At 51.5% G+C, this 19,480-nt stretch overlaps 1 protein-coding gene across 3 annotated transcripts in view; it reads left to right on the top strand.

The window, feature by feature from the left end:
• UBXN7 (UBX domain protein 7) overlaps positions 1–19,480 on the top strand; it is a 588,902-nt gene that overhangs the window by 149,006 nt on the left and 420,416 nt on the right. For all 3 annotated transcript variants that reach the window (XR_003943538.1, XM_030215927.1, XM_030215926.1), the window contains exon 4: positions 6,647–6,715. Coding sequence is in view for 2 of the 3 variants with exons in the window: in XM_030215927.1 (XP_030071787.1) it covers positions 6,647–6,715 (69 nt within the window). In the remaining variant the exon portion in view is untranslated. The remainder of the gene's footprint in view (positions 1–6,646; positions 6,716–19,480) is intronic.

Raw genomic sequence — 19,480 nt, 5'->3', positions numbered from 1 at the left:
ACGCTGCTGTTTTTCCCGAGACCTGTAGTTGTTGTGTGCAAAGAAAATACCTTTACTTTACTTTATCCAGTGCGTCTCAGAGTCTCCTACAACGGTAAGACCTGATTTTTCACTTCTTCTGAGGAGGCCTCAAATATGCTACTCAGTTGACCTCAGAGCTGGCAACAGATGTTGGGCCGAGTATGACCTAAGAAGAGATCTTTGCTCTTTCAGTATTTTGGCCACTGACTTAGGTGGGCTCTGAGAACGGGGGTCTGCACCTGTTGAAGTAACTTGAGTGTGACAGTTGTGTTCAGTGCATAAGTAGTCTCCCATGACAACTGTGTACAAAGTTGGCGACGGATAACAGAGAATTTTTTTTTGTAAAGGAATGAGAGGAGTAGGGTGACAATTTACACAGAATACTCCTTTGGAATATTGATATAGTAGTCTCAAGAGCAGCAAGGAGTTTTCTCACAGTTTGTTTCTGAACCTTTCATACTTACATATAGATGAAGGAGTAGGATGAAATTCCACACAGAATACGCCTCTGGATTATTGTTATGGGAGCCTCAAGAGCAGCAAGGAGCTTGTACGTACAGTTTATTTTGGAACTTTGCACTGCATGCGGAAGAATAGGCAGTAATTCCACATAGAACACTCCTTTGGATTATCGATGCATTTTATTTTTTTTTACTGTATAGGCATGAAAGGAGTAGAACAATCTTTACACAGAATACTCCTTTGGATTATGGATATAGTAGACTCAAGAGCAGCAAGGAGCATTGTTTAAAGTTTATTTCTGGAAGTTGCACATTTTTATGAATAGGAATGAAAGGTGTAGGATGAAACTCCATACAGGACACTTCTTTGAATTATTGGTATAGGAGTCTCAAGAGCAGCAAGGAGCATTGATTGCAGTTCGTTTTTGAAACTTTGCTTTTTGAAGGGGAAAATAGGAAGCAGTTCTACATAGAACACTCCTTTGAACAATTTTTTTTTGTTCCTGGAAGGAGCAATGCTATTGCAATTTTATCTACAAGTATATTTTCTCGCTAAGTTTAATAATATCTCAATTTAGTAATGATGCTGGGGGGGGGGGGGGGGGAGAGGAAATGGGAGGGACTCGCGATCAGATTCTTAATTAGAATTTTTTGTCTAGCGGGGAAAGGGAGGGGAAGTATGGGGAGGAGGAGGAGTTGTGGTTTTTTGGGGCGGGGGGGGAGTTGGTTTTGTTGATGTTTTGTTTGATGGGGATGAGAGTCAAAGACGTATGTAAGTCTTTTGGATATGGTTGGGGAATGCTGAGGGCTTGTATTCCTGGCTGGGGGGCGCCCCTTCTTTCTAAATTTTGGTATTTACTATGTTAGTAAGTGTATAATCCCTGGGGCCCTGGGGTCACTTAAATTTATATCCTGGAATTTGGGAAGAATTTCCTCGCCGATTAAACGAACGAAGGTTCTGCAGGCTTTGAAACGTCATAAAACAGATGTAGCGTTTTTGCAGGAGAACCATCTTACCTCAGTAGAACATGCTAAATTTCAGGTTGGGTGGAACATTTGGTAGATGCCCCGGCGGTGCAGAGGGGAGGGCAGGAGTAATAAGTAATGCCATACTGGGAAAAGACCAAAGGTCCATTGAGCCCAGCATCCTGTCCCCGACAGTGGCCAATCCAGGTCAAGGGCACCTGACAAGCTACCCAAACGTACAAACATTTTATTCAAGTTATTCCCGAAATTGTGGATTTTTCCCAAGTCCATTTAGTAGCGGTCTATGGACGTGCTTTAGGAAACCGTCCAACCCCTGTTTAAACTCTGCCAAGCTTAACCCTTCACTACGTTCTCCGGCAACAAATTCCAGAGTTTAATTACGCATTGGGTGAAGAAAATTTCTCCAATTTGTTTTAAATTTACTACAATGTAGTTTCATCGCATGCCCCCTAGTCCTAGTATTTTTGGAAAGCGTGAACAGACGCTTCACGTCCACCTGTTCCACTCCACTCATTATTTTATACTAGTAAAAAAGGCCCGTTTCTGACACAAATGAAACGGGCGCTAGCAAGGTTTTCCTCGGAGTGTGTATGTTTGGGAGAGTATATGTGAGAGTGAGTGTTTGAGAGTCAGAGTGAAAGTGTCTAATCCATGCTCCTCTGTCACCTGGCCCCTCCATTCCTCCCTATCCAGCAATTCCGCTGTCTCCCTGAGGCCTGCCCTGCAATCCATATGCATCCATGGCCATCTGTCCCCTCCATTCATCCCAATCCAGCAATTCCCCTCTCCCTGAGTCCTGCCCTGCCAATCCTATGCCCCATCCCATGCTCCTTGTCACCTGGCCCCTCCATTTTTCCCTATCCAGCATTTCCCCTCTCTGCCTGAGGCCTGGCCTGCAATCCATATCCATCCATGGCCATCCTGTCCCCTCCATTCATCCCTATCCAGCAATTCCCCTCTCCCTGAGTCCTGCCCTTCCAATCCATGCACCTCTGTCACCTGGCTCCTCCATTCATCCCTATCCACAATTCCCCTGTCTGCCTGAGGCCTGCCCCTGCAATCCATATGCATCCATGCCCATCTGTGCCCTCCATTCATCCCTATCCAGCAATTCCCCTCTCCCTGAGTCCTGCCCTTCCAATCCATGCCCATCCATGCTCATCTGTCACCTGGCCCCTCCATTTTTTCCTATCCAGCATTTTCCCTCTCTGCCTGAGGCCTGGCCTGCAATCCATATCCATCCATGGCCATCTGTCCCCTCCATTCATCCCTATCCAGCAATTCCCCTCTCCCTGAGTCCTGCCCTTCCAATCCATGCACCTCTGTCACCTGGCTCCTCCATTCATCCCTATCCACAATTCCCCTGTCTGCCCTGAGGCCTGCCTGCAATCCATATGCATCCATGGCCCATCTGTGCCCTCCATTCATCCCTATCCAGCAATTCCCCTCTCCCTGAGTCCTGCCCTTCCAAATCCATGCTCATCTGTCACCTGGCCCCTCCATTTTTTCCTATCCAGATTTTCCCTCTCTGGCTGAGGCCTGCCCTGCAATCCATATCCATCCATGCCCCCAATTCTGTCCCCTCCATTCATCCCTATCCAGCAATTCCCCTCTCCCCTGAGTCCTGCCCTTCCAATCCATGCCCATCCATGCCTGCATCTGTCACCTGGCCCCTACCATTTTTCCATATCCAGCAATTGCCCTCTCTCCCTGAGGCCTGCCCTGACAATCCCTATCCATCCATGCCCATCTGTCCCCCTCCTATCATCCCTATCCAGCAATTTCCCTCTCTTTCTGAGTCCTGCCCTCCCAATCCATGCCCATCCATGCTTCTCTGTCCCCCTGCCCCCTCCATTTTTTCCCTTTTCCAGCAATTGCCCTCTCTCCCTGAGCCCGGCCCCTCCCAATCCATGTCCATCCATGCTCCTCTGTCCCCTGCCGCCTCCATTCATCCTTTTCCAGCAAGTCCCCTGTCTCCCTTCCATGACCCCCCTCGCATCCATGCTCCTCTCTCTCCCATGTCACCAGCCTGGGCCGCCCTCTTCTCACCCCCCCCCTTCGCATCCATGCTGTCGTTCTCCCTTGCCCCTCCCGCTACCCATTGTTGTACTTTAGTGGACACCCTCTTCTCTCCCCCCAACATGGTTTTTTTTTGTTTTTTTTCTGTTTTTTAAATTTACCTCCGTGGCGGGGTTCCGGCAGCGAAGCGGTCAGGGAAGGAGGACGGTGCTCCCGACGTCTAGGTTTCCCTTCGCTGTGTTCCGCCTTCTTTTGACGTCATCCTTGACGTCAGAAGAAGGCGGAACACAGCGAAGGGAAGGCTAGACGTCGAGAGCGCCGCCTCCTTCCCTGACGCTTCGTTGCCGAGCGTTGCGATTGGTTGAGTGTCATTGCTCCGCCCTCGACGTCATCACGTTTGACGCGTGGGCGGGGCAGACACAATGCGATCTCACCCCCTTCACTTAGAATGTTGGCTAACAGAGGCTTCAGAACGTTGGAGGTGCGTTTTATATAGAGAGATACCTCTATCATGTTTCCCCTCAGCCGTCTCTTCTCTAAGCTGAAAAGCCCTACCTCCTTAGTCTTTCTTCATAGGGAAGTTGTCCCATCCCTTGCTATAGTTTTTGTCGCCCTTCGCTGCACCTTTTCCAGTTCTACTATATCTTTCTTGAGATGCGGCGACCAGAATTGAACACAATACTCAAGGTGCGGCAGGCAGGAGAGAAACCAGGGTAGCAGGAAGCCCTGAAAAGGGAGTGGGGGGGGGGGGGGGAAGAGTATAGGGGAGCCATCGTAAGGAAAGGGATAGGAAAAAATACTAACCCTAAAGAACTGGCACTGCACCTCCCCCACACTCCCCTCCAGGCAGATTAAATGCAAGTGTAAAAAGCAAGGCCTTCAAAGCAATCTGGAATAAGCAATTTAATTTTCTAAAAGTTAATAGCCTGCGCATCCCACAATTCTGTAGTACAAGCCGTTAAGCCCATTAAAACGGGCAAGATTTTTTGCTGATCTTCAAGATGAGTTGCCATCGATTCTTATATGTTAATGCAAGCCATTAAGCCCATTAAAATGGGCAACATTTTTTATTTGTGAAATGTAATTCCCTTATTGTTATATTTTGTGTGTGAGAGATTAGAGAAAGTGTGTGTGCGTGCGTGCCTGTCTGAAAGAGAGAGAGTGAGAGTGGATAATGTGTGTGTGGTGTGCGCCTGTCTGAAAGAGAGGAGTGTGAGTGAGTTCAGAGAGTGAGTGAGAGAGCGACAGAGAAAGTGTGTGTGTGTGCGTCTGTCTGAAAGAGAGTCAAGGAAGAAGAAGATAAATTTCTCCCTGCTTCTGTTTGTCTTGTAAAGTACAGGAGGTAATAGTGTGTGTGAGTGAGAGAGTGTGTATGTGTGTGTGTGAGAGAGAGAGAGAAAGTGGTGTGTGTGTGTGCGCGTCTGTCTGAAAGAGAGAGAGAGTCAAGGAAGGAGGAAGATAAATTTCTCCCTGCTTCTATTTGTCTTGTAAACAGTACAGGAGGTAATATTTTGTGTGTGTGTGTGTTGTGCGCCTGTCTGAAAGAGGAGTGTGTGAGTGTGAGTTCAGAGAGATGAGAGTGAGTCTGTATTTGCGTGTGTGTGTGTGTGTGTGAGAGAGAGAGAGAGAGAGAGACAGAGAAAGAGTGTGTGCACCTGTCTGAAAGAGAGAGTCCAGGAAGGAGAAAGATAAATTTCTCCTTCTGTTTGTCTTGTATAAGTACAGGAGGTAATATTTTGTGTGTGTGTATGAGAGAGAGAGTGTGTGTGAAGAGTGAGTAGAGAGGGAGAGAGAGGCGTGTGTGTGAAGAGTGAGTAGAGAGGGAGAGAGAGAGGAGTGTGTGTGTGTGAGAGAGAGGTGTGTGAGAGAGAGAGGACAGACAAAGTGTGTGTTTGTGCGGTCTGTCTGAAAGAGAGAGAGGAGAGAGTCAAGGAAGGAGAAGATACATTTCTCCCTGCTTCTGTTTGCCTTGTAACAGTACAGGATGTACTATTTTGGTGTGTGAGAGAGAGTGTGTGTGCCTGTCTGAAAAGAGTGAGATTGTGTGTGTGTGAGAGAGAGACAAAGTGTGTGTGTGTGTGTACATTCTTCTGAGAGAGAGTCAAGGAAGGAGAAATAAATTTCTCCCTGCTTCTGTTTGTCTTGTAAAGTACAGGAGGTGATATTTTGTGTTGTGAGAGAGAGAGTGAGTGGGCGCGGTGTGTGTGTGTGTGTGTGTGAGAGAGAGAGAGAGATAGAAAGTGTGTGTGTGTGTGTGCTGTCTGTCTGACAGAGTGTGAGAGTTAGTTGGAGAGAGGGTAGAGAGAGTGTGTGTATGTGAGAGAGAAAGAGAGAAGTGGAGTGTCAGTGTGTGAGGACGAGCGACAGAGAACAGTGTGTGTGTCTGTCTGAAAGAGGAGAGAGAGAGAGAGAGAGTGAAGGAAGGAGAAGATACATTTGTCCCTGCTTCTGTTTGTCTTGTAAAAGTACAGGAGGGTTAATATATTTTTTTGTGTGTGTGTGAGCGAGACAGAGAAGTGTATGTGTGTGCGTCTGTCTGAAAGAGAGAGAGAGTCAAGGAAGGAGAAGATAAATTGTCCCTGCTTCTGTTTGTCTTCTAAAAGTACAGGAGGTTTACTGAACTGTATTGAGCAACCTACTTTTCAAGGTTGCACTGTAGCGTTCTCATTATCCAGGGACACGGAACCCTCACACTGCTGCACCCCAACCGGCATAGACTGTGCATGCGCACCCTATCGCCTTAGCTCCTACGTTTGTTGCAGACCAAGCAGCGTGATTGCTTTGTTACCCAAGATGCAGCGAGGTGGGAAGGTGCAAGAAGCTGAGCTGCAGTTGCTGTGGGTGCGGAGGTTGTGTGTCAGTTATGGCTTCTGTGCTGTGCGGCATGCTCGGGGCCATTGGCAAGGGTTTTGGAGACTTACTGAGCTGCCGACATGCCCTCAGGTGACTGTCCGGAAGGATCATCCGTGTGCTGGCTCTTGATTTGCCTGGCAGGGGTCGATCTGGTTCTGCCTCTAACCACGTCGTCGGTCACTGTCATTTATATAGTAGGATAGCATTAGAAGTTATCTGTCCTGAGCATGTTTGATGAGCAAAAGAAAGATTAGTGCTCAAAACCTTTAGGGGACTGTTTTCAAAGCTAATTTGTTTTGTACCAGCTCCTAAGAGACGAAGGCCTGCTCGCTCAATTTTTGATGGCTTTCGGGATTTTCAGACAGAAACCGTAAGTATCTGTGTGTCATTACAGACCTATTCCTTATGAGCTTAACAGGCTGTGTCATTAGTGGTTAATGGTTGGAAGAACGAGAAGGTTTGAAATAGTATTCATGAAAGACTTCATGGAACCCTTTACCAGGATATTGCTGAGTATGAGGAAAGACTGGTTTGTTTTTTTCAACACATTTTGAACAGTTGTTGTTTTAAAATATTGATAAGTGGTTCTCAAACAATGGTCCTGGAGGCACCCCAGCCAGTCAGGTTTTCAGGATTATCCCAATGAATATTCATGAGAGAGATTTGCATGCACTACCTCCACTGTGTGCAACTCTGTCATGAATATTCATTGTGGTATCCCAAAACCCGACTGGCTGGGGTGCTCCAGGTCCAGATTTGAGAACCAGATGATAGAATGATAGAACTGGACAAAAAAAAGGTTAAAGACGTTATTGTGTGTGTGGACTTGTTTTTTATTGGGTTTCAGAGCTCTAGTAGTTTTGAAAAACTCATATGGGAGTCTTGTGTGACTTCTTACCCAAAGAAGAATGGTACAAAAAAAAAAAAACAGTTTAGTGCCTGCCATAGACCCCAGGCCCAAAAGGAGCACCATTAGCTGCTCTGAAACCTGATGAGCTTCCATGACCTGGGTAGTCCAATAGTCCAAAACAGCAGCAAGGTAGGCGGTCTGTATGGAAGATACAACAACAGGGTAGACCTTGGTAGTCCAATGCCTAATGAGAAGAGAGAAACTGGAGTGGAAAAAAGTAGACCAAGATGTCAGTGGAAAGAATAAAAGACTGAAGAAGAGGAAAAAAGTAGATAAAGGTAAAAAAATAAATCCTTACCCTCCCCCAGTTAAATAAAAATTCCCCCCCCCCCCAAAAAAAAGACCCCCCCCAAAAAAAACATAAAAAGCAAAAATAAGCAAGAAAAGACTACAGCAAAATGTTGGGCTGGTTCCCAGTTTCTCTAGATATTTTCCTCTGAGGACAAGCAGGGTATGAAGTCCTCACTGGTAAGTGATGTCCTCGAAGGTCCCGAGTGGATTTAAAAAGTGTGGTCGGTGCGGCCGGCCCATCATCGCAGACCGACACCCACCGCCTTGGTGCCTCCAGTGCCTCGGGCCGGAGCACAATTTCAAGTCGTGTCCCCTGTGTCTCGGTCTCCGGAAACGGACTCAGGTTGCGAGGCAAGTTCAACGGGACCGTATTTTTGGAACTTGCGCTCGGCCCCTCGACGTCGACCTCGACGGCATCGGTATCGACGCCCGGGTCCTTCGGTACCGGTATCGATGCCCGAGACATCGGCACCGATGGCATCGACCCCCAGGAGAAACAGGTCCCGTCGGCCCGCCGGTTCCTCCGGTGCGGGTAGAGGTGAGAGGCCGCGTGGCAGCGGCCCCGGTCACTCCCTCAGACCATGGCCCACGGGACCGAACCCTGTCTGACCCGGTTACTCGAGACCGAGGGGGATCGTCATCCTCCTCCTCCATGCCTCCGGCGCCGGTGACGGGCATCGGAAGAAGGATAAGAAGCGCCGTCACCCGGTTCGCCCTCGATGCACATCGGAGAGGAGTCGACGCGAAGCGTCTCCATCGAGAGGAGAGATCCCCGTCGGTGATAGACGGTGCCGACGCAACAGGGTCCCGGCACCTCGGTGCAAGTCTCCTGGCTCCCAACAGATTCGGGGCACCGACACCCCTACCGGCCCCACCGCCTTTCTCGGCAGCGGGGCCTGGACGAGTGCCTCAGAGCCATCCTTCCGCGGGATCCTGGAGGGCTGATGCGCCAGGCTGTGCCGGCGCACGGGGGTGCTTGCGCCCTCGGCGCCGATGACTGCTTGGCGCCGGCGAGCTCTAGCCCGGCGCCGGGGCCGTCGACACCGCCGCCGCTTGCGGTGCCTTCTCGACCGCCACGCAGGTGGAAGTTCCCCGTCGACGTCGATGGAGGGAGCTCGTCCCCGCCGGCGCGGGAGTCCCAACCGCTCGACGACACCGGAGCCCTGGTGCCTCGACGTCGAGCGGGCACCGGTTCGAGGACTCAGCTACATGAGCTTATGTCCGACACCGAGGATGAGGACTCGTGGGGGAAGAGGAGGACCCTAGATATTTCTCCTCAGAGGAGGTCTACGGGCCTTCCCCTCGGACCCCACGCCTTCACCGGAGAGGAACTCTCACCTCCCGAGAGTCTCTCCTTTGCCTCCTTTGTGCGGGATAGTCTATTACCATTCCCCTTTCCCGTGGTCTCTGTGGAAGAGCGCGAGGGCCGAGATGCTCGAGGTCCTCGACTATCCATCACCACCTAGAGAGTCCTCCACGTACCGCTGCACAATGTCCTAAGGATGACGCTGCTTCGGAATTCTGGGTGCGACATTAACTAACCCCACCATTCCAAAAAGCAGAGTCCCAGTACAGGATCCACTCTGACCCAGAGCTAATGTGGCCACCATTGCCCCATGACTCTGCGGTCGTGGGCTTCTGCTCTCAAGAGGGCACGGAGTTCGAGGGATACCGCCTCGGCGCCCACCGGGGCGGGAGTCTCGCACTCTGGACTCGTTTGGGAGGAAGGCCTACCAATCCTCCATGCTCGTGACCCGCATCAGTCATACCTGCTCTATATGAGCATCACATCGTGACCAATGTGCAACAACTGGCGGACCTGGTCGAGAAGCTCCCGCCGGAGCAGTCCAGGCCTTTATCAGGAGGTGGTCAGGCAGCTGAAGGCGTGCGCAGAACGTCCTGTCCAGGGGTAGATATGACACCTGTGACGTGGCATCTCGTGCTGCGGCCCAAGGGATAGTGATGCGCAGGCTCATGGCTGCGTGCCTCTGACCTGGACAACCGCAACCCAGCAAGACTGGCCGACGTCCCTTGCCGGGGGGATAACATTTTGGTGAGAAGGTCGAGCAGATGGTGGACCAACTGCATCAGGGGAAACCGCTCTCGACAAGATCTCCCACCGGACGCCTTCAGCACCCACCTCCACAGGTTGGACGTTTTTCCCGGGCCCGGCAGTCTGCACCCTATTCTTCGCGAAGCGTAGGTACAACCAGCCGGCCCGAAGGCCTCGTCAGGCACAGGGACAGCCCCAGCGCAGCTCGTTCCGTCAACAGCGTGCGCCTAAGCAGACCCCCTGCGCCTCCACAGCAAAGCCGGGGACGGAGCTTTTGACTGATCCACGGGAACATAGCCGCCCCTACAAGTGTCCGTACCGGACGAATTCTGTACGGTCGGAGGGAGGTTAACATTTTTTCACCAAAGGTGGCCTCTACGTAACCTCCGACCAGTGGTTCTCCAAATAGTGCGGTGCGGATACGCCCTGAATTTGGGCCTCCCTGCCTCCAAATTGTCCTCCGGAGCTCAGTCTTTCAGCTCCCATCACAAGCAGGTACTTGCAGAGGAAACTCTCCGCCCTTCTCAGCGCCAATGCGGTCGAGCCGTACCACCCGGGCAGGAAGGGCAGGATTCTATTCCAGGTACTTCCTTGTGAAAAGAAAACAGGGGGGATGCGTCCCATCCTAGACCTGAGAGGCAGGAACAAATTCCTGGTCAAAGAAAAGTTCAGATGCTTTCCTGGGCACCCTTCTGCAAGATTCAGAAAACGATTGCTATGTTCCCTGGATTTGAAGGACGCATACCTCACATCCCGATACTGCCAGCTCACAGACAGTATCTCAGATTCCGCCTGGGCGCACGGCACTTCAGTATTGTGTGCTGCCCTTTGTCGGCTCGCCTCTGCCCCACGAGTGTTTACAAAGTGCCTCGTGGGTTGGCGGCGTATCTACGGCAAGCTGGGAGTGCACGTGTTCCCATATCTCGACGATTGGCTGGTCAAGAGCCAAACCTCGGAGGCAGGAGCCCTCCGGTCCATGCAGTGCACTATTCACTTCTGGAGCTGCTGGGTTTGTGATAAATTCCCAAAGTCCCATGCTCCAGCACAACTCAGTCTCTGGAATTCATAGGAGCGCTGCTGAATACCCAGACGCTCAGTAGCCTACCTTCCCGAAGCGAGGCCACCAATCTCATTGGCCCTGGCTTCGCAGACCAGAGCATCTCAGCAGATCACAGCTCGGCAGATGTTGAGACTTCTGGGTCATATGGCCTCCACAGTTCATGTGACTCCCATGGCTCGTCTTCACATGAGATCTGCTCAATGGACCCTAGCTTCCCAGTGGTTTCAAGCCACCGGGAATCTAGAAGATATCATCCGCCTCTCCACCAGTTGCCGCACTTCACTGCTCTGGTGGACCATCCGGACCAATTTGACCCTGGGACGTCCATTCCAAATTCCGCAGCCCACGAAAGTGCTGACGACGGATGCATCTCGCCTGGGGTGGGGAGCTCATGTCGATGGGCTTCACACCCAGGGTCTGTGGTCCCTCCAGGAAAAGGATCTGCAGATCAACCTCCTGGAGCTCCGAGCGATCTGGAACGCATTGAAGGCTTTCAGAGATCGGCTGTCCTACCAATTATCCAAATTCGGACAGACAATCAGGTTGCAATGTATTACGTCAACAAGCAGGGGGGCACCGGATCTCGCCCCCTGTGTCAGGAAGCCGTCGGGATGTGGCGTTGGGCGTGCCGGTTTGGCATGCTCCTCCAAGCCACGTACCTGGCAGGCGTAAACAACAGTCTGGCCGACAGACTGAGCAGAGTCATGCAACCGCAACGAGTGGTCGCTCCATTCCAGAGTGGTACGCAAGATCTTCCGAGAGTGGGGCACCCCCTCGGTGGATCTTTTCGCCTCTCAGACCAACCACAAGCTGCCTCTGTTCTGTTCCAGACTTCAGACACACGGCAGGCTAGCGTCAGATGCCTTTCTCCTTCATTGGGGGACCGGCCTCCTGTATGCTTATCCTCCCATACCTTTGGTGGGGAAGACCTTACTGAAGCTCAAGCAAGACCACGGCACCATGATTCTGATAGCGCCCTTTTGGCCCCGTCAGATCTGGTTCCCTCTTCTTCTGGAGTTGTCCTCAGAAGAACCGTGGAGATTGGAGTGTTTTCCGACTCTCATTTCGCAGAACGACGGAGCGTTGCTGCACCCCAACCTTCAATCCCTGGCTCTCACGGTCTGGATGTTGAGGGCGTAGACTTCGCTGCGTTGGGTCTGTCGGAGGGTGTCTCCCCGGTCCTGCTTGCCTCTAGGAAGGATTCCACTAAAAAGAGTTACTTTTTCAAGTGGAGGAGGTTTGTCGTTTGGTGTGAGAGCAAGGCCCTAGAACCTCGTTCTTGCCCTGCACAGAACCTGCTTGAATACCTTCTGCACTTATCAGAGTCTGGCCTCAAGACCAACTCAGTAAGGAATCACCTTAGTGCGATTAGTGCTTACCATTATCGTGTGGAGGGTAAAGCCATCTCTGGAGAGCCTTTAGTCGTTCGATTCATGCGAGGCTTGCTTTTGTCAAAGCCCCCTATCAAGCCTCCTACAGTGTCATGGGATCTCAACGTCGTCCTCACCCAGCTGATGAAACCTCCTTTTGAGCCACTGAATTCCTGCCATCTGAAGTACTTGACCTGGAAGGTCATTTTCTTGGTGGCAGTTACTTCAGCTCGTAGGGTCAGTGAGCTTCAAGCCCTGGTAGCTCATGCTCCGTATACCAAATTTTCATCACAACAGAGTAGATGCTCCGCACCCACCCAAAGTTCCTGCCAAAGGTGGTGTCGGAGTTCCATCTTAACCAGTCAATTGTCTTGCCAACATTCTTCCCCAGGCCGCATACCCGCCCTGCTGAACGCAGTTGCACACATTGGACGCAAGAGAGCATTGGCCTTCTACTTGGAGCGGACACAGCCCCACAGACAGTCCGCCCAATTGTTTGTTTCTTTCGATCCTAACAGGCTAGGTTCTCTGTCGGGAAACGCACCATCTCAATGGCTAGCAGATGGCATTTCCTTCACTTACGCCCAGCTGGGCTGGCTCTTGAGGGTCATGTCACGGCTCATAGTGTTAGAGCCATGGCAGCGTCGGTGGCCCACGTTGAAGTCAGCCACTATTGAAGAGATTTGCAAGCTGCGACTGGTGCATCTGTCCACACATTCACATCACATTACTGCCTCCAGCAGGATACCCTGACGCGCGACAGTCCGGTTCGGGCAGTCGGTGCTGACAGAATCTGTTTGGGGTTGTAAATCCAACTCCACCACCCTCCAGGACCCGAATTTATTCTGGTCAGGCTGCACTCTCAGGTATGTTGTTCTTCGTAGGTCAATTTCTGTTATGCCCTCGCCGTTTGCGAGGTTCAATTGACCTGGGTTCTTGTTTGAGTGAGCCTGAGAGCTAGGATACCCCAGTCGTGAGAACAAGCAGCCTGCTTGTCCTCGAGAAAGTGAATGATACATACCGGTAGCGGTGTCTCCGAGGACAGCAGGCTGATTGTTCTCACTACCCTCCCTCCTCCCCTTTGGAGTTGTTGTTTCATCTTTTTGCTAGTCATTCAACTGCGGGAGCGGTCGCGCACGGGCGGGAAGACGGCCGCGCATGCGCGGTGGCGTGTCCTGCGTGCCGACCGTCCCGCGAGCTTTTTCCGGTTGGTGGGGGCTGCCGCGGACGTCACCCAGTCGTGAGAACAATCAGCCTGCTGTCCTCGGAGAACACCTGCTACAGGTATGTATCATTCACTTTACTTATTTATGGCATTTTATCCCACATTAAACATGAATTAGATTGGAACCTGGGATCATTTAATTTTTTTTTCCTGGAGAGAGTAATGCTTGCCGCCGCCCTCCTCCCCCCCCCCCCCCCCCCCGGGGGGTGCAAGGGTGGACATGGGGGGCGCAGAGGTGGACCGGGGAGAGCCTTTTGTTAAAAATTACCAGCACACCACCGGCCCTTTCCCTGCCTTACCCATGCCCCCGTGGATGTGGACATATTAGCTTGCTTTTCCCTGTCCTTTCCCACTCAGTGGATGCAGGCACATTGGTTCGCCTTTCTACTACTACTACTACTATTTAACATTTCTAGAGCGCTACAAAGTGTACGCAGCGCTGTACAAACACAGAAGAAAGACAGTCCCCTGCTCAAAGAGCTTACAATCTAATAGGACAAAAAGTAAAGCATTTAAATTTAAATATTAAGCCTTTCCCACTTATCTGAGCCTCCGGAGTGATTTTATTTACCTCTTTTTTTTTTTTTTTTTTTTCCTCTGCTTTCCTCACAGCGTTAAAAAGAAAAAAAAAAGGTTGCGTCATTCTTTAGTGCAGCGATCTTGGAAAAGAGGTTTTTTCTTGAGATTTTTCTGCAGGACCGGAGCTGTGATACTCGGTCTAGTGAGGTAAGAGTGGTTTTCTGACTCCTCTGGGGTGGGCCGCGATCGGGACGTTTTTGGCGCGAACCGCCATTTTGTTAATTTTACCCGCCATTTTGGCGATGGCTGCGGAGACTGTAAACCGCTGTTCTAAATGTGGCCAGAGCGCAAATCAGCAGCGGGGCTCGGTTAATTTGTACTGTACAGACGGTAGAGCCGGCCCGAGCATGGCGAGCGACGATCTTTCGCGCTCTGAGCTGGCAGCGGACGCCATTTGGATTTTCCACATGGCGCTGCCTCCGTTGTGACAGAGAGCCCTGAATCCGGGGGGTGTCCTCTGATGAGGCTAGATAATAGAGCTGAGCCCTGGGGCAGGATCCGGGCGGTCAGGAGCGGTTTCTCCCCTGATGTTGTTTTAATGCTGCATAGGGCATACATGCTTAAAGAGCTCTTCCACAGGGGAATCGTCGTGAGGGACCCTCTGCCTGCCCCCCCCCCCCCCCCCCCCCCCCCGGTGGTTGGGCTATGAGGATTCTGAGGGGTCTGGCAGAACTTCTTGGGCTGAGGAGCCAGAGTCGGGTGCAGAATTGCCACAGGAGCTTGATGATCTGTCTGCGGTGAGGATTTTCCACCGCGAGGAGCTGCCAGCGCTTATTTCAGATGCCTTAGAAGCCCTCTCGATTGAAGATCCTGGGAGTGGCACAGCCTCCTCTGTTAATCCAAGGATGGCTAGTACCAGAAAGCCTGCTCGAGCCTTTCCTTTGCATGACTCCATCCAAGAGCTTATTTTGGCTCAGTGGGCTGACCCCGAGGGACCTTTGAAGGTTGCCAGGGCTATGGGGCAATTATACCCTCTGAGTGAGGAACATTTGGCTTGCGTTGCAATGCCTAAAGTGGATGCCCTGGTCATGGCTGTGACAAAGAGAACTACCCTCCCTGTGAAGGAGGTGTTGCCCTGAAGGATATTCAAGACCGCAGGCTTGATTCAGCTCTGAAGCGGTCCTTTGATTTGGCAGGTCTCACTGTTCGGGCGTCTGCATGCAGTTGTTATGCTGCTGAGCCTGCCTGGCTTGGTTACAGCAGGCAGTGGAACAGCCCGGTGATGGAGCGGAGACCTTATCTGAAGTGGCTCCGGGATGGAGTCGGCCTTGTCCTTTTTGGCTGACGCCCTTTATGATATGGTCAGAGCTTCGGCTAAACAAATGGCTGTAGCAGTGACGGCTCGCCGCACTCTTTGGCTACGACATTGGGCGGCGGACATAGCCTCTAAGCAAAGGTTGGTGAAGTTGCCCTTTCAAGGCCTTCTCCTGTTTGGTGAGGAGCTGCAAAACATTGTTAAAGGCCTGGGGGATTCCAAACCTCAGCACTTGCCCGAAGATAGGCCGAAGCCTTCCTCTAAGGGTCAGGCGGTCCGCTCCTCTTACAGACCTCGCTTCCGTGAAGCTAGAAGGTACCGCCTGGGGCGTGCTGCTGGGTTCACTTCTCGTGCCCGCTTTCAGCAGAGAAACTCCTTTCTCTCGGACAAACGTTCCGCAGCTGCCGGTTCAGGGTCGACCCTCTCAATGATGGTGCGCCGGCCCCCTCCTCGTTTCCTGTCATCGGAGGAAGACTTTCCCTCTTTTTCGAGAAGTGGGCCAAAATCTCCGCAGATCAGTGGGTCTTTGACCTGATCAGAGACGGATACCGAATAGAATTCGATGCCCCGGTGAGAGACGTGTTTGTGGAGTCCCGATGCGGTTCTGCCGCCAAACGGGCGGCGGTAGAGGAGACTTTGCACAGTCTGTGCCAGATAGGGGCTGTGACCCCGGTGCCTCCCGCCGAACAAGGTCTAGGCCGCTACTCCATTTACTTTGTGGTGCCACGAAAAGGCGGGTCTTTTCGCTCGATCCTGGACTTAAAAGAGCTAAACAAGTCCTTAAGAGTGCAGCATTTTCACATGGAAACCCTGCGCTCCGTCATTGCGGCGGTACAGCCAGGAGAGTTTCTCACGTCTCTGGACCTGAAGAAGCTTACTTGCACATACCAATTTGGCCCCCGCACCAGACGTTTCTGCGGTTTGCGGTGTTGGGAAAACATTTCCAGTTTCGGGCCTTGCCTTTTGGCCTCGCCACAGCTTCCTGAACCTTCTCCAAGGTAATGCTGGTAGTAGCTGCCTTTCTCAGGTGAGAGGGTATCCGGGTTCACCTGTACCTAGATGACTGGCTCATCAGAGCAGACTCAGAAAAAGAGAGTCATCTAACTACAGCCAGAGTGGTTTCAGTCCTTCAATCTCTGGGCTGGGTTGTCAATATGACCAAAAGTTACCTGACCCCCTCGCAATCTCTAGAATATTTGGGGGCCAGGTTCGACACAGCCTCGGGCTATGTGTTTCTTCCAGAGCAAAGGCGGTGCAAGCTTCAGAATCAGGTCCGTCTGCTCCTGAGGATGCCCCGCCCGCGAGCTTGGGACATTGTCCAGCTGTTGGGATCGATGACGGCCACCTTGGAAGTGGTGCCATGGGCGACAGTGCACCTGAGACCCCTACAGTATTCTCTACTTCAACGATGGTCTCCAGTATCTCAGGATTATCAGTGCAGACCTTCTTGGCTCCCTGCGGCCCGCCTCAGTATGGAGTGGTGGCTCTCGGACAGCATGTTGCGGCGGGGAATGCCGCTGGCGCTCCCCGATTGGTGCCTAGTGGTGACAGATGCCTACCTGAAGGGCTGGGGCGCACATTGCCAGGGGAAGCATGCCCAGGGTCTGTGGACGCCTGACGAGTCGGAGTGGTCTATCAACTGCCTGGAGTTGAAAGCGGTGTTTCTGGCTCTTCTGGCCTTTCAAGTGACCCTGGAAGGATTGGCTGTCCGAGTGATGTCGGACAACACGACAGCAGTGGCCTACATAAATCGACAAGGCGGCACTCAGTGCAGAGCTCTATCCGCGCAGGCCGAACAAATTTGCTACTGGGCCGAGCCGCATCTACAGTCTCTGTCAGCAGCTCACATTGCAGGTCAGAGCAACGTGCAAGCCGACTATCTAAGCAGGCATCAGATCGATCCAGCGGAGTGGGAACTAGCAGACGATGTATTCCTGCAGATATGTGCCAAATAGGGCAAGCCAGTGATGGATCTTATGGCGACCAGTTCCAATGCCAAAGTCCCGTGCTTCTTCAGCAGACGGAGGGATCCTCGCTCTGCCGGGTTGGATGCCTTGGCTCAACCCTGGCCCCTGGACTTGCTGTATGTCTTCCCTCCGTGGCCCTTGATAGGGCGAGTGCTCCTGCGGATTCGGCTGCATCCAGGAGAAGTGGTGCTCATCGCCCCGGATTGGCCCAGGAGGCCTTGGTATGCGGACCTCTGACAGATGCTGTTGGAGGCTCCCTTTCCGTTACCTCTGGTTCCGCACCTGTTGTCACAGGGTCTGGTGGCCATGGAGGACGCCTGCCACTTTGGGCTTATGGCATGGCGATTGAGAGGGCGCAATTGAGAGATAAAGGCTACTCAAATAAGGTAATTTCCACTCTCCTGCAGGCCCGTAAGCGCTCCACTCCCGGATTTGGCGCCAGTTTGAAGTCTGGTGTGTTTCAAGAGCGCTTTCTCCGTTGCGGGCTCCTGTCTCGCCGATTCTGGACTTTTTGCAGGATGGTGTGCACAAAGGCTTGGTCTATAATTCCCTGCGGGTGCAAGTGGCAGCATTGGCCTCCCTGTGTGGCAAGGTTGAAGGCGTGTCCTTAGCTGCTCATCCAGATGTGGCACGGTTTCTTAGAGGGGTGCTTCGGCTCCGTCCTCCCGTGCGGGCACCTTGTCCAGCTTGGAACCTGGGGTTAGTATTGAAGGCCCTTCAGGGGGCTCCCTTTGAACCGCTTCGGCGTGCTTCAGAGAAAGATTTGACACTGAAGGCCGTCTTGTTAGTGGCCATTACCTCGGCGAGACGGGTGTCAGAGCTCCAGGCGCTGTCCTGTAGAGACCCTTTTCTGCAATTCTCAGAGTCAGGGGTCACGGTTCGGACCGTGCCTTCCTTCATGCATAAGGTGGTTTCAGCGTTTCATCTAAACCAGCCTGTTTTTCTTCCCTTCTTTGTTGAGGAGGAGTTTCCAGATTCATTTGGGCAGTTGCACCTTTTGGATGTGCGCCGGACTCTGTTGCAGTATCTGCGAATTACAAATTCTTTCAGGACCTCTGATCTTCTTTTTGTGCTGTTTGCAGGTCTTCACAGAGGGTCTTCAGCGTCTAAAGCCACTATTGCCCGTTGGCTCAAAGAAGCTATCTTTTCAGCATATCTGCTGTCTGGCTGGGCTCCGCCTGAAGCCTTTAAGGCACATTCCACAAGAGCGATTTCCTCTTCCTGGGCGGAAACTGGATCACTATCTCTTCATGAGATTTGCAGTGCTGCAACATGGACTTCTAAGCTCTTTCGCCCGACATTACAGGCTGGATGTGGCTGCCAGGAGGGATGCTCGTTTTGGAGCACAGGTGCTTGCGCGTGGTGTGGCTTGTTCCCACCCTATTTAGGGATTGCTTTGTTACATCCCATACGTAATGGCATCATCTGCTTGATGACAAGGAAGGGAAAATTAGGTTCTTACCATGATAATTTTCTTTCCTTTAGTCATAGCAGATGAAGCCATGAGCCCTCCCTGTATGATTGTCTGTATTGCAGTGATTCTGATTTTAGGTGCTGTTCTTGTTTCCTGAAGTTATATTCCTTCCTTGGGGAGTCAGAAAACAGTCTTCAGGATTCTTGTTACAGTTATAGGAGGATGAGCTCATTCCCTCCACTTCATGTTTTGGGAGGATGAGTTTATTCCCTCAAGGAGGATGCAAGTATTCCCTCCGTTTATACAAGTGGAGGACGAGTTCATTCCCTCCTTTTTTTTTTAGTTCATGCCCTTGTTAAGGGGCCATCGTTCGCTGTGAGGAAAGTTCATGTTATTCCCATTGCGGTTTGCCATACTGAAGAGGCAGTGGAGCTAGCTGGCCATGAGGCACTGTGAAAAGTTGAGTGCTCTCTATCTCCCCCTGCTAGTTGATGGACACAACCCATACGTAATGGCTTCATCTGCTATGACTAAAGGAAAGGAAATTATCATGGTAAGAACCTAATTTTCCCTTCATCACCTTTCAACCACCACTCACCCTATATACTAGTTATCTAAAATGTCTTTAGAAATTTAAATATCAAACCATTATACATGAAAAAAATCCTGCTTCATCATATTAGTGAGGCAGACAGTTCATAGCACCCAATAATGTCCACTGCTGTAATGTGCTGTAAAACCGTCATAACGTCATCCACTGTGTGACCTTTTGTTAGTTAATTTTCAGCAGCTGATTGTCGCTCCTCCTTGGCATATAGGAACTATTAAACACAGGAGTTGTCAGCACTGCTGTTTACCAACCACTGCATTGTCCTGTGGCTTTCATTGTATAGGTTTCACAAGTATCGGGTGAATGGGCAAGCCCTCCACAGGGTAGTTACAAACAATTTGATTCCCCAATGCTGGACCGCATTACCTTTTTCTCTCTTAAATGCTGGACCGCATTTCGCTTCCC

This window comes from Microcaecilia unicolor, chromosome 10 (genome assembly GCF_901765095.1).
Source record: "Microcaecilia unicolor chromosome 10, aMicUni1.1, whole genome shotgun sequence".
NCBI lineage: Eukaryota > Metazoa > Chordata > Amphibia > Gymnophiona > Siphonopidae > Microcaecilia > Microcaecilia unicolor.
This window is presented reverse-complemented; position numbering and strand designations above follow the sequence as displayed.